Below are 15,355 nucleotides of genomic sequence, written 5' to 3'. Positions count from 1 at the left end.
CATTTTTAGTGCAGTTTCTTAAAGCTATTGGGCTTTTCTCATGCCATAGTTTAAAGGTTCTGTATTGATGGTCAGTTTGTGGATTACAGATATAATGCTACTGCTTCATTGTACAGTGGTGGTTAAGGTGCTTTGTTTTGGCTTGCTTATACTGTTACTATAGCTTCTCTCACTATTAATAGCCCCAGACCAGAACTGAGTATGAAATGAAAGCAGAACACTGTTCAGCATTGTCTACAACGTGGTATTTCCATGTTTTCCTCAGCATTGATTAAATTATGATTTTTAGGAACCCTCTTCATTAACACGAGACAAAAATTCTCATGATCGAGGGCAGCAAAAAATTCTGTTGGACTGCCTATTCTATGACTGGTTATGAAAGCTTGGAATTATCATTAGTTAAAAGCAAATTGCAACTGTCTATTAATTCTTCAAAAGAGAGAAAGTCATCTTCTCCACAGCAATACATTGCATAGGTATATATCTCTCTTTCTGTTGTGAATCATAGAATCGTAGAATCATAGAACAGTTAGGATTGGAAAGGACCATGAATCTATGTATACATGCTATTTTACCTTAAGTTTTATTTCTGTGGAAGGTGGCAGATAAGCACCCAGCAGGCACATACCTTGCACATTTCTGGGACAATTCAGATTAGTAATGGAGGACCGTGGTTTGCTCTGCCACTTTGATCAGTATGTGCCAACACTTTCTAATGAAAGCTCTACCCATATGTAAGCTACTGCTCTTACACGTTATTCTTTTTTAGTGGTTGCTACTTTGTATTATCAAAACTGAAAAAAATCACATGCAAAACAACTGTGTTGTGGGTTTCAGCTGCTGAAAAGTTTCACACTCGGGTTATTAAAGAGCTGTAGTAGGTATAACTGATGCTGAGGTATACTTCTGTATCCCTTTTCAAACAAATTTGCCCTAGAATCAGTAACTTTAGCTTAAGCAAGTATATATTACAACTAATAGAATTGTAGAATCATAGAATAGTTAGGGTTGGAAAGGGCCTGAAGATCATCCGGTTCCAACCCCCTGCCATGGGCAGGGACACCTCACACTAAACCATCCCACCCAAGGCTTCCTCCACCCTGGCCTTGAACACTGCCAGGGATGGAGCATTCACAACTTCCCTCACCACCCTAACAGTAAAGAACTTCTTCCTTACATCCAATCTAAACTTCCCCTGTTTAAGTTTTAACCCGTTATCCCTTGTCCTATCACTACAGTCCCTAATGAGGAGTCCTTCCCCAGCATCCCTATAGGCCCCCTTCAGATACTGGAAGGCTGCTATGAGGTCTCCACGCAGCCTTCTCTTCTCCAGGCTGAACAGCCCCAACTTTCTCAGCCTGTCTTCATACGGGAGGTGCTCCAGTCCCCTGATCATCCTCGTGGCCTCCTCTGGACTTGTTCCAGCAGTTCCATGTCCTTTTTATGCTGAGGACACCAGAACTGCACACAATGCTCCAGGTGAGGTCTCACAAGAGCAGAGGGGCAGGATCACCTCCTTCGACCTGCTAATAATGTGCTATATATTGATGACAATATTAGGCATCCTAATATTCAAACAATTAAAAATAAACCACACTTCTGTTTCTTTTTAAACTCTTTTACAGATAATCTGTATTACCCGTTATCCCAGGGTGTGTGAAACAGTCCTTTTCAAGATGTATGGAATATCGTACGTTGCATCAACACCAAGAACAAGTAAATTTGTGCACATTTGTCAGAGCTTTTAATTTAAAAAACCCCAAACCTGTTGGGGGGGGGGATCTTGTTTGGCTGATAAGATTTAGGATTTTGATGGGTTTAGTTTATATCCAGATCTACGAACCACCTGTCGAGTTCTTCCTGTGTTTTCTTTTTGAGTTTGGATTAATTTCTTGGTTCTGAGTATATTTTTGCACAGTTAAGAATCGTGATTCTGGGTATAATAAGATCTAATTCAAGAGCTAAATGTGTATGGAAAAATATAGGTCTATAACATGTCAGTCCCTGAAACACACCACCACTCTCGCTTCTTGTACAGCTTGCTGTGTGGCATTCTGACCCATGTTACTTATCTCTTTACACCTCCACCAAGTTTCTTCCATTTATCCCCTCAAGTTGTTTTTGCAAGGGTTAGAGCAGAGTTTTCTTATGGTAATTTTTTTAATTGGCATTTTTCAAAGTGTAGGAGAAACAGCTTGTATGGGAGTAGGGTAATAGGACTGGAAGGTTTTACCTCCCTTCTTTGGTGACCCTGCCTGGTCCCAGGGCTCGGTTAGCCTTCACATCCAGGTTGTGGCTGACACCTGAGCTCCAAATGAGCATAAACAAGATTTCCAAAGTGGAAACACTGACTTTCATGTCTTTTCTTTGCCTCTGTTTGTAATCGAACATAAAAAAAAAAAAGAATTCTCTTGGACTCATCTCCTCTCACAGGTGCACGATGGTCATTTACTGGCAGTGTTTTAAACATGGTGCTCTAAAGATACAGAAGAAGCAAGATAACATAGGGAAAGATCACACCTTTTATCTTTCCATGTATAACATATAAATTTTCCCTATGGATAGCCATTGTTCATATTTTATAAGACTGATTCTGTCAGATGCTGAACATCTGGCAGCACTTCGCAGACTTGAGCCACGGTAATCCAGACAAATCCTACTTCCCGGGTCTCCTGTCACAATATTATTGTCAAACCTTTGTCACTGTTTTTATTTCGGTGCCTGTTGTCCGATGTCTGCCATTTTAATCTGAAAAATACATTGTAATGGTTATGCTGGTCCTTCTATTCTACTCCATATCTATTGTCAGTACATGTTCTGGTTTTGACCCTAACACCATTAAAATTACTGCAGCTATTGCATTTGTGGCCATAATTATTTCTCTCAAGGTTGTGAGCTGTGCAGAGTACAAGTATCTGATTAAGATTGGTTCTGATTCTGCATCAAGATGAGTTTCCTACAAACACTGTTTTTTCCACAACTCTTTCACTTGTTTTATCTCCTTTAATCTTTCCCTTTTCTTTTATTAGCTTCTATTATGATCTCTTTTTATATGCGCAAGGTACCTGTCAGTGAAGACCTGTCAACTATTTAAGCTGTCAGTAGATATGATAAACACTCCTTATTTGCCCTTTGCCTCTCCAGGTTCAACAGAGTTTAATGGAGAACATAGACACAGCCTCTCACCACGTGTTTTTCCAAGGTATTTAGGGAAATTTTACCTGTTTAATTTCATTTTTATTTCATTGGAGATTTTGTAAAATCCCTTGGGGGGCTCTCAGAATTGTAGTGCTCATGTTACTTTAATTACTGCTTTAAATGAAAGTTCACAGCTACTGCTGTGGAGACTGGAAGCACTGGCTTTGCAATTACAAGGTTTTGCAGGATTTCTGTTTCACGTGCTTTTCCCTCCACTGAAATTATAGTATCCCTCAGCGACGTGCCATATGGGATAGTGAAACATGCTACTGAAACCCATGTCAGCCACTGAATCTATCCAGTGTCTGACTTTCTTTCCATGGATGTCACTGCGTGGCCCCTTGGAACTCAAAGGTGTTGAGGAGAAAGGACTAACCATAAATTCAGTTTTCTTGAGCTAAATAAAACGTCCACAGCATTTAGATTCTTTCACCTTTGTCACTACTCTCTTCTATTTTAAATACCACATAGTATATTTTTTGTGCTATATTTCACCTCAGAGTCAATTATATTTCAGTGCTGGATGAAGTAATCACCATGGGTAGACTTTATTCCATGTTGATCTAGCTGCATGATATTCTAGGTTTGTGAGAATGAAGTCATATATCTTTAAGTCTTCAGTAAGTATGGCTAGGTTATAAAAAGCAAATAAATCCCGCCTTATTCAGAGGCACTCAGGCTTGTGCCATGCAGAGTAACTCAGAGAGGGAAAATACTGGAATACCTCCGTTGACACCAGGTAGGTGTGCATCTGGCAGGACTCCTTGGCCAAGAGCACTGCCACAGAAATGCATCATGCACATCTGCATTCAAGCTGGCTCCAGCTCAAGTGAAATGCTACACCTGGCATGAAGCCTTCCAGTCATCTGAAGCTCTGGAAAGTGTGTTGCAGGCACACTCTAGCTGTCTGAAACTCCCTAGGTCCAAAAGTAATATCATTATAAGCACATATTCTAAATCTGCGTCACTACCAGCCCCCATCAGTTGGTAATGTAAATTCATTACTATTAAATCACGGGTTTGCTCTGTCTAGACATTCACTAAATTAGAGAGTTTATTTCTCCTTTTCAGTTATGCTTGTGCCTTTTTGGACGATGACCCTGCTTATGAATATCGTTCCACAAATACTCCACCAGGATCCCTTTCCATATGTCGCCGCAGCCCTCGACTGCTTTCTAATGGGTATTACATTTGGACAGAAGACAGTTTTCTGTCTGATGAAGAGGCCAACATAATATTGACACCATCCCAGACAAGTGTTAAGTACAAAGAGAATTTAGTTCGGTAAGTGAACCATAATGCAGTTTTTACTCAATGTTGGCAATTGCCTCCACATCTCTGTGCTTATCTAGAGGTATCTGTGCAACTTTGTATGCTTTGGTTGGCATAATATCAGCATTGCTTCTTAATGGGAACATCTTGATTTAGTTTAGAGAGTGCAGTGATGGAAATAACTTGATTTTCAGTCATGTCTGATCTTATGTCCTGGGTTCACCAGCAGCACCTTTTCTGCTTCTTAGCAGCTGGTACAGCGCTGTGTTTTGACTTCCAGCCTGGGAATAGAGCTGATAATACTGATTGTTTTTAATTGTTGCTAAGTAATGTTTATTCTGGCTAAGGACTTTGTGAGTTGCATGTGTTTGCTGGCACTGAATGTGTGACTGCCCCCCCCCCCCCCCCGGAGGGATGGGGAGGAGAATCAAGAGAATGTAACTCCCAAGGATTGAGATAAGAACAGTCCAGTAACTAAGGTATAACACAAATCACCACTGATACCACCAATGATAATAATGATAAGAGAAAATAACAAGAGAAGAGCATACAATACCATTGCCAAATGAGTTCGACCCCACCCCCCCCACCCCCACCCCGAAGAGAGCCCGTGCCCTGCTGGGTAACTCCCAGTTACCTCCCTGGGCATGACGCGCTGTGGTATGGAATACCTCTTTGGCTAGCTTGGGTCAGATGTCCTGATTCTGCTTTCTCCCAGCCTCCCCTCATCCCTGGCAGAGCATGAGACTCACAAAGTCTTTAGCCAGAATAAACATTACTTAGCAACAATTAAAAACAATCGGTGTTATCAGCTCTGTTCCCAGGCTGGAAGTCAAAACACAGTGCTGCACCAGCTACTAAGAAGGAGAAAAGCTGCTACAGGTGAACCCAGGACATCTTACTATCCAAAAACTCTTCAGTACACAGGTGTTGCTGTAGCTGGAGTTGTGTCCAATAGAGAAAAGGGAAAGCTACAGCTTGCTTTGCTAATGGGGTGTTACAATGATAAGGAATAAGGAAAAAAAAAAAGCAGGTATGTGTGTATATATACAAAAAAAAAAAAAAAAAAAAAAAAAAAAAAGTCTGGTTCCTGAAGTTCTTCCTCATGGAGAAATCTCTCTTGATTTCAGAACATCAGTTTAGGAAGGTATCTAAAGTTGAAGTACAATGGATTCAGGCTGCACTAAAAGGTTTATAATAGAGTGAAAGTTATGGGTAGTGGGAGACCACTCCTAAAAGTTCAGAGCCCAATAACTGTAGTATCATCTGTTATCACAATATCCAGTATCACAACAGCATGATATATTTCCATATATTGCTGCTAATACATCCCTTGGCATTACTGCAGTGTGCAGCAGTCATTCTTGGTGACATACCCAGGGTCAAGAACAGCACTCAGAACATGGTACCTCCATGTCAATCCTGCAAGCTTTAGAGCTCTCTCCTTGCTCAACAAGAATGATTAACTCTATTCCTTGACAATGTGTCTTTTTTTTCCAGTGTATTCAGGCGAAGGAAGAAAATCCGTCGCTCTCTTGCCAGCTTGTTCAGTCTCAATGCCTCCACTTCTTGGCTCAGCAGCACAGTCCCCAGCAAAATGGATTCCTCCCATTCAGATGATCCTTGCCCTGATGAATGCAATGAACTAGAAGCCAGTCAGAGTGATGTTGGTAAGCCCTGACCAGGCACCGAGTAATCAAGCTACAACATTACAGTCTATATTTAGTCAGACTTGGGAATCTCTTTCTATAGGTTTTGCAGGGGTTGTTGGCCAAGTTGTTCAGGGTAAAGGTTAGATGAAAGACAGAATTGTAAGTGGTGAATTAAACTCCTGGCATTAAAAGAGTATGAGTCCACAAAGACCTTGATGTCAAAAAGACATTTTTAGACTGAATTTGAATCCAAAGTCATCACCAGTGATGTTTATACTGGTGTTATTATTATATGATGGTTTATTCAGTTTTGTCTTTACTCTCCATATTTTCACCTCCATACATTGGACCATCCAATTCCCAACCCTTAATAATTTGGAAACCTCTCTGTGTTTAAATAATTAACCTCCCCCAAACCAATTCATTAACACAAGTCTCAAAGCTCTTCCTTTGTGCAGTCTCAGTTATATTTACGCTTTTTGTAGGTGATTCAAGTGTTTCTTCTGAATATAATAGCTATGACAACCATGTGCCACAAAGACAAGCTCCAGCACTTAACAGAGTCTCTCTCAGCAAAGATGATAAGTTTCTTCAGCCTGAGAAACGATTTTGTGTATCAAAATCTAGCTCTCCATTTATGAAAAATGCAAATGAAGAGACCTGGAGCAGTGCAGGTGTGTTACCTTCTTATTCTGATATGTCTTATTTTTAGAGTGAACTATAAATGCATTAAAAATATTGACATGCCCCCCTTGCAGAACAGAATTTATTTCCTGAAACATGCATTTAAAATGACTGATTAAAACCAAAAAAGGTATTTACTGTTTATCCCTCTCTGCCCACATCTTTTCCTCTCCTATTTTCAGTGATAAATGGAAAAAGAAAAAAGACGGGTGAAGAGGAAAATGGAGGAAAGGGCATGGGAACAATAACTGAAACAGGCAATTATTCAGGAAGTCTTGTTTTCTGAGAGTGTGCAGGGCTCAGTGTCTCTACGGCTGTGGGGGGAAAAGACTCTTGAGAGACACCCAGAGCATGAAAATTAGGTTTCTGCTTTGAATCACTCTAGGCAAATTCTCTTAAAAAGAAACCGAAGAGGCTGACCTCACAAGCTGAAGGTCTTTGCAAACACCTCCTGTCATACATTTACTTCCTTGAAAACTCATGAGGATTATTTTCCTGGCTTTTGTTTTAGAATCCAGGACCGTGCAAAGTGTCCTGTCTCAGATGGTTGCACTGATCATGTGTTTAATCATTTCAGTATGTACAAGGTAACTTTTATTTCTTTTGTTTCTGATATGAATGCTTACTGCATTTCAACCGTTGATAAATCATTTATTAATGGGGCCACATTTTCAAAGTTAGATATATCTTATTATGAAAATATATTTTCACATTATAGTTGGTGCAGTCAAAAATCTCAGCTATACAGATATGCACAAAAATAAGAAATACATACGCAGACATGGAAACTATTTTGTCAAGCGTGCTTGGACCAGGGGTTTTGAAAGGTTGAGAAGAATCAGAATGGATCTATATCTTTCTAGCTGAACAGTGTGGGTATTTCAGTCTGGAAATGGTGATGTCTTCCCTTCTAGGACATTATCCTCAAAAGCTTATGTAATTTAAAGTCTTACATCATAGTTCATCTTCCAGAGTTCAGAGGGTTCATTAACAAGAACCTTCTCTCCTCCTCCCACCCAGGCTTCACCTCTATTAACCCAATATGCATCCCTTGTTTTTTTCTAACCTTGATGGGTATTGTTATGTTCTCAGATATTTTCTAGGAGGACTGTCTGCCACTTTGCTGCTGATAATTTTAGTTTGTAAGTACAGACTTTCTTTTTATTCAACACACAATATTTTACTGTCACATCTGAGGACCAAAAGCTATTCTTGGATGTATATCCACGGCTCTTATTGATGCTAATAAGTGCGGTATGTGGGCATATGGGGCCTTCTATAATTAAAGGATTTTGCGTTTGAATTTCACAGTTCTTTTGTCCAAAGATGCTGCTGTGTCATCGTTCTTCAGTCTTGACACATCTTTCAAAACAACTCGGTTTTGGTAAGTGGCTCCAGTGTCATGTGATGTCTAGAGGAATTTAGAAATCTTATATTAAGAAGAGGAAGTAGAGAATCATTCTATTGTTTCCATGTCAAAAGATTGAAGGCATCATCTGAAGTTACTGGTGGAGGATATGGCTTTTCTATTATGGATTTGTATATACATAAATTTTCTGTTTATTTTGAAAAACTGCCTTTTCATAATGTGCAACAAATTACTCCCATTTCTTAGCAGAAAAGGAAGGTAAACTTAATATGCCATAACATGAAGATGCAAATACAGCCCCATCACCACTTTCCTGGGACTACAGAATTGATATGACTTGGCCCCACTACCCCAGTCTTCCATTAGCTTCAGGACAGGGTTTTGCCTTTGGCACATACTGTAGCCTGATAAATGTCTTAAGAGAGAAGTAGTAAATCAGTCTGATCAGTTGAATAAGGTATTACTGTTGTTTCACTGTTTATTTCCAAGGTTTGAACAGAGCTGTAGTTTCTAAATCCTTCTGGAGAAGAAGACTTAGATATTTAGATGGTTTGCATTATATGTTATGGGCAAGGTCATACACAGGCCTCCATGGTGAAAGCTTGTGTGTGTGTGTGGTGGATTTAGGAATTACCATTCTTTCACTCTTTATGCAACAGAAAATTCTTCCAGGCTGTGTAAAATATAAAATGCTGCTGACACTTAAAACATTTGGGCTTATCTGAACTTTTATGTGGTGAAAGTGAAGCTCAAAAAGGACGTTGTTTCTGCAACTGTGTCAGGGTTCAGGAGTTCAGTGTATCCCAAGGGCAACAAGACAATCTGGCAGACCTCTTAGACTTTGAATTGAGGATAGTGGAAGTTAGAAACAAGACTGCCCAGCTTGGAGAGCCGTACTACAATGACAGGCTTGGATTTGGAGTGTCCATGATCTTAGTGTAACACCCTGGGTACTCAAGTGTGGTATGTTACACTTTGTCACTATGCCGTTAGTCCCAGTAAAATCAAGGCCAACAGGTTTGGACTAGAATGTTGCAAATGCATTCTCGAAAGTTCGGTTTTCTGACTTCCTGAATAGTTTAACCTTGAGTCATAAACAAAGCTGCTCTTCACAAGAGGCAAACAAATATACTCTGAGAGCTTTTCAGCCACTGGTGTACAAAGAATACCTCTTTTCTGCTCATCAAAATTGGGAAGTTACCTGCTCAGACAAGTGGTCTATAGCTTAATTAAATTTGGTAAACCAGGGCCTACATAAATCCTTGTTATAACAAACTGTGGTTTAAATTGGGACATCAAAAATCTATGCTTTTTTATTTTCCCCACAGAAAATAACTGGAAGAAAAGAATAATTGGTGAGTATATGTTTAAGTTTAGAAAGAATTCCATACTTTTTGGGGTGACCCCTACTATGAAATGAGGTTCAAGCATGACATGAATGTTCCTTGGACTTCTCATTAACAGAAGGTTTAGCTGCGGGACACTTGCCAGTTTCCACTGCGAATGACTCCACTTTGCTGTCTAAAACTCCTTTTTCATTTTATTTGGATGAAATATTTTTTATTGTTTGACAACAGTTGCTAAATAGTGTAAGCTGTTAAACAACTGCTGTGCTTCAGCCCAGAGGAAACATGTTTTTTAGTAACAGGCAAAGCAAGTCTTCCTTTTTCCAAGTTTAAACCGAACAGCAGTGCCAGGTGCTGTACTGCTCTGACTTGGTACCATTCCACTGAAGGAGTAAAGCACCATGAACATGTGACAGCCCAGAATATCTAGAAAACACTTATAGATTCTTCTTTTCCTTATTTCTTGTCAGCCAAGCCTCAACTTTGTCCTCCAGTTATTGATTATCATGTATTTCTAAGTCTTGGTGCAACTCAGAGCCTTTAAGAGTGCTGATTTATTTGTACTTGGAGCTGGCTATCCCCATCCTGGCTCTGTTATTTCCCTTATCTCTTTATTTTGAAAAGATAAAAATGAAAGGAGGGAACTAAACGGAGCTGTGCCCAGGTTTTTGTTCCTTAGAGTGTGGATAAAACAGCCTTGTTCTTCAATTTGCTGTTGAGTGCAGTTCAGCTTCTGGGATCTAAAGGCATCTGCACAGCTGCAGACACAACCTCAGAAACCTTACAGTCTGCCCTCAGAAGGAGGACGTTCATCCTGAGAACATAACCACAACAAATGATAAGCAGCGTTTGGTCCCTTTGCAGACTTACTAAAGCCTACAGTGAAATATACATCCTACTCATCCAGTCTGCCGAGAGTGGACACCAGATATGGCACTTCTTAAAGTCAGTGGAACTGTTTGTGTAAGGGTGACTCTGATTTTGAAAGCCAGTATCAATATTAACTGAAGCAGGTACTTCAGGATGGAATGGAGAACTTGGGTTTTGTTGCCTAGCAGGAGTAAACTAAATACAGACTGGCACAGGTTACTGAGAGACAGGATCTCCAGCATTTCAAAACACGCTTGTCTCTTGCTTTTCATAAAAACCTAAAAGCAGAGTAGTTACTTATGTATATTTTGAAACGAGTTCACTAACAGTTTTCATTTTTCCTCCTCCTCAAATTTATTTTCCTCAGCTCTTCAGCATCAAACTACTGAACACCTCCTTATGGCCATTGTTATACATGTTCCTGTGGAAAAAAAAAATAACAGAATTGTTAGCATTCATCCTTCAAAATACAGTTAATTTTAGCTTTGTTTTTAATCTTATTATGCTCAAAGTGTGAGTGAGGCCTTAATTTCTTAGTGGCTATTTGAAAGCAGTCATGCAAAACAATTGCTCTTATGTCAATGAAGTCCTTTGCAGGCATGGGGGTCTTACAAGCATTTTGATAACAAATTGATGGTAAAAAGTGCTTTGTAATCCACATTTTTTATAAAAATTGTTGTCTTCCCATACTTTCTGTAAGAATTCCTTGTAACAATATACTGACAAAGATAATAGATTTGGATAGTGGCTGAGTACACATGGCAATATATTTCGGAAGCTTTATTATATCGTGCGTGTGCACTGCCTTTTGCCCTTATGCTGAGCACTAAGAAAAGAAAAAAAAGAGGAAGAAAAATATATTATTAGAAGGAAAGCACTCCTCAGAAAACCAGGAATCAGAATATGGAGAAGCAATGGCTAATCTGAATTACCTGGATTCACGCGCAAAAATACAATATCTGCAGGTATTTGGAAACACTGAGCTCTAATTTTCAGCTTGGGTCTTTGCTACAGCAGACTAAATTGCACATAGAACCTGTGGGTAACCAAAACCTGCTATCTTGTGACTCCAAGCTTTTAATAATCTGCTTCTTGAAATATCTCCCTCTATGACAGTTTAGCTAGGATAGCAAGGATTTCATCTTCCTGCACAACAAAATGATGATAATGTCTGAGGATACTATTGCTTACCAAATCATTCTATAACTACTGCTGCTTCTAGTCTACTTGTCCCCTGCTGTGCTAAAAGCCATGCTAGTACAGCCCCAGCTGGTAAATCAGACACAAAATGCTGCCTGTGGAAGGGCTAGGTGTACCCATGGTACAATCAGGCTGGCAGGCATAATGGCAGAGGTTTGAAAACTCTGCAGTAGAAGTGCACAAATGAAAGGTTTTGGTGGAAGAAACACCACTGTCTGACCAGCTGTGTTAAGCCAAGCTCAAGCACATTATAACTGTTTTTCTAGCATCAAAAATCTGAACAAATCATGCCATAAGGAAAAAGGGGACTTGAAAAAGTTAAAATGCACATTTCTTTTTCAAAGAGTGAATATATGCTGGTTATGTTTTGAAGATAGCATCAATAGCTCAACATTAAGAGCTCAAAAAGAGAAATTTCACCCAAATCACCAACGTTGTGAAGTAACTTACTATTTCCCAGTGCATTAACTTGACTTTATGTGAAGACAGACCATTTGATATAACAAGAGCAGGTTTTATAGTTTCAATAAATGGTGATGATAGAATATTCTTCTTCATAAAACTGACGTATTATGTCACTAAAATAGAAGCTATAATACTTATCCTCATATTTACTTGCAGTTAATGCTCTTGAATAATTTTGTTACTATTAAATAGTTCTGCTTCTTTATTTAGTTTATGAAGACAACTGAGAGTATATTTCATTGTTTAGTATGTATACATATTGTATTACTTATTTTATTGCTACTTATAATAGGTCCATTACTTAATGCACTTTTAAAACTAAAGGATTATAAAGATTTTTAGTGTATAAATAATCTCCTAGAAGAATAAGATGGAAAATTAATTGCCATACTGAAAGTTCTAAGGCTGCAATTACTCTGCAGTCATCAAAGTGATTATGCTGAAAAGCAGAAAAACCTGAATGCACTGTGAACTAGTTCACTGAAAGCTAGTGAACAAAAAGCTGATTCAGCTTGCCAAAAGTTTGGTCTAAAATGAATTGTTATAATCTCTCTATGGACAAATATAAACTGTAGATTAGAATTGTTCTGATCCGGAGAGAGGGAAGTTCTGGGACAATTTGTCAATTGGGAGTTCAAGGGTTAAAAATAAGATGCTTGTGAACCATTGATATTGTTCTCCATATATTAGTGTTGAATTAACAAAGTTTTATTCAGTTACCAGCCTGGTTGGCTTTGGCAGTTCCCTTCCATATATTCCAATGGACATAAAAGCAAGCCTTGTATTGTCTATCTGAAAAGAGACATAATAACATGTTCAGTCATGTTGGATGAAAAAATTGAAACTAGGGTCTGTCTGGTGAAAAATCGAAGACAACGTCTTCTGACGTAAATGTTTAAATCCAGACTTTCAGAGGTAATTAGCATTTGCAGCTTCTGTTAACTAGAGTACCAAACCTAGGATAACTGTGAAATGTAATTGCAGCAACGCAAAACCATTGTTGAATAATGATTACTGACGCATCTACAGAGGAAACAACTAGAATTTTATGTTTCTGTTCCCAGTGGTTAAACTCTTACTCCACTTTAATATAGCATGTTATTTAGAAAAAATAAAAGCAACAAAGAATTTCAAGATATAGGTTTATAACCCTCTGTGTGTTAACTCTTACTGTTTGTAACTATTTTATTTTTGTCGTTATACTTTGTTTTATACTCTCTTATTGCTTGCTGTGTTCAGCTGAATTTCGGGGTTATTCTTCAGCATATACCAGATAGTGCTTTGTAGCAGGATGTTCCTCTTGTAGGTAACAGTAGCAAGCATGATGATAACTTTTATGGCAACCCTAAGCTTGTAATGTTCCTAATCCGTGAGCAAGTCTGCCTTGTATTTATCCTGAAGGCATTACTCATAGAAGCCAAACCATGCAAAGATTAACATTTTAAATTTAAATAATAGGGAATAAACCACACTGGTACAGAATACAGGTATCGCCATTCAGTCCAGCTCTGCAGAATCTGCTCTTTGATATATTTTTTTGCCAATCAGCTTCAGTGTTTTGTAAACCTCTTTGTACCTTTTAATATACACTGAGCAAAACTGGTACTTCATTTTTCATTTTATATTATTTCATTTTTATGTTTTCTCATGCTGCTTTTTTCCCCCTTATCTTTGGTATTTGCATAACAGTAGTTTCTGTTTGAGTTCTTCCTGTGTTTGAGGGTGTTGTTAATAATGAAGATCATTATTAGTAATTGCATATATTTCAATTAATTTGTTATCTGTGAGTTTATGTCCTGCCATGTAGGTTATGTACTCTTTGGGAGAAGATTTATTGGTACTTTGGTGTGAACGTGAAAGCCTTGTTGTATTACAAAGTAACTATTACTACCATAGAATGTAATAATAGTAGTAATAATAATAATCTTAATAACAACAATAACAAAACCAATAATAATTTTTTAATAGGAAATAGATAGAAAGACACAGGTTCAGATTCTGAGTGTGTATTAGTCAGTTAATTTCCACCAGACAAGACTCTGACCTGAAGCAATTTTACAGCTAAGGTTTATCCAGGGATATCAATTTGCTGGGTCTTTAGCACCTTATATGAGTATGTACTGATGGAGTGAGCACATACTCAAAATACTTCTGATGCACTGTAATAATAATGCTATAAAGCTTATCTTTGTCATGACAAATATATTTTATATTGCATTGTTTCACGCATTTAACAAATAAACTTGTAATGTATCAAAGTGGTGCAGTGAATTCCTTCAGGGAGGGCGTGCCAGATGGCACCCTTTTTCTTGTCACTCCATCCTCCTGACTGTGATGTGGCTCTTTACATTACCTCTGTAATGCACATTGCTTCATGCCAAGAACCTGAGCTTGTGCTGCTTAAAGCTCTTAGTCATAATGTGACTGAAGAACAACTGCATGAAAATGATGAACACGATAAGGTCAATGTACGCAAATATAAAATTTGTGTTTAAGCTGAAAATAAATGAATGTAAAATTTTCCTGAGAAGTTGCACAACACCGTAAGTGCAAATTACACCAAGTTTTGTGTATGTCTATCGTGTTGATGTTATGTAGCTTCAAATATTTTGTTCAATGAAACATTTTGAGACATAAAACGTTTTAAGGCACATAGGCCTTCATGCTGCAAGCATGTGTGTGTGAGCTGGATTTATGAATTCCCATTCTTTCGCATTTCACACAGAAAATTCTTCTGACTGTGTAAAATCCAAAACGCTGCTGAAACTAAAAACATTTGGGCTTATCTCAATTTCTATGTGCAAAAATGAAGCTCAAAAGGACGTTTCTGCGACTGCGTCAGGGATCAGGAGCTCGGTGTGTCTCAAGGGCAATAAGACAATCAGGCAGACCTCTTAGGCTTTGAATTGAGGATAGTGGAAGTTTGGAACAAGGCAGCACAGCCTTATCACAGTGACAGTCTTGGATTTGGAGCACCCGAGGGTCTTAGCACACCACCCCGCATGCTCACGGGTGGTATGCTACACTTTGTCACTATGCCATTAGTCCCAGTAAAATCAAGGTCATGGATTAAAAACCTCATCCTGAAGAGCCTGCAGTTGTAAGGACAAGCCAGTGCGATTATTCTACCTCAACATCTAGCTGTGCCCCATGGGCTCTAGACCACCAGGTTAGGACTAATGCCTGCTTCAAAGAGCTGCTTTCTGACTTCCTGCATGGTTTAGCCCTGAGTCATAAACACAGCTAAGTGAGGAGGAGGCATTTCGCACATGAGCGCCCACGGGGTCAGCAGCAGTCGA

The 15,355-nt window shown here is 38.8% G+C and overlaps 1 protein-coding gene across 1 annotated transcript in view; it reads left to right on the top strand.

Annotated features, from left to right (window-relative positions):
- The first annotated feature begins 1,386 nt into the window (after positions 1-1,386).
- Positions 1,387-15,355, top strand: part of LOC136008975 (dynein axonemal assembly factor 11-like) — a 45,187-nt gene continuing 31,218 nt past the window's right edge. Inside the window, exons 1-5 of the mRNA XM_065668993.1 lie at positions 1,387-1,479; positions 1,626-1,716; positions 3,145-3,202; positions 4,270-4,482; positions 5,971-6,140. Coding sequence (XP_065525065.1) covers positions 1,444-1,479; positions 1,626-1,716; positions 3,145-3,202; positions 4,270-4,482; positions 5,971-6,140 — 568 coding nt within the window. The 5' untranslated portion in view covers positions 1,387-1,443. The remainder of the gene's footprint in view (positions 1,480-1,625; positions 1,717-3,144; positions 3,203-4,269; positions 4,483-5,970; positions 6,141-15,355) is intronic.

This window comes from Lathamus discolor, chromosome 2, assembly GCF_037157495.1.
Source record: "Lathamus discolor isolate bLatDis1 chromosome 2, bLatDis1.hap1, whole genome shotgun sequence".
Taxonomy (NCBI): Eukaryota; Metazoa; Chordata; class Aves; order Psittaciformes; family Psittacidae; genus Lathamus; species Lathamus discolor.
The sequence above is the reverse complement of the archived record's forward strand: the minus strand, read 5'-3'. Positions and strand labels throughout refer to the sequence as shown.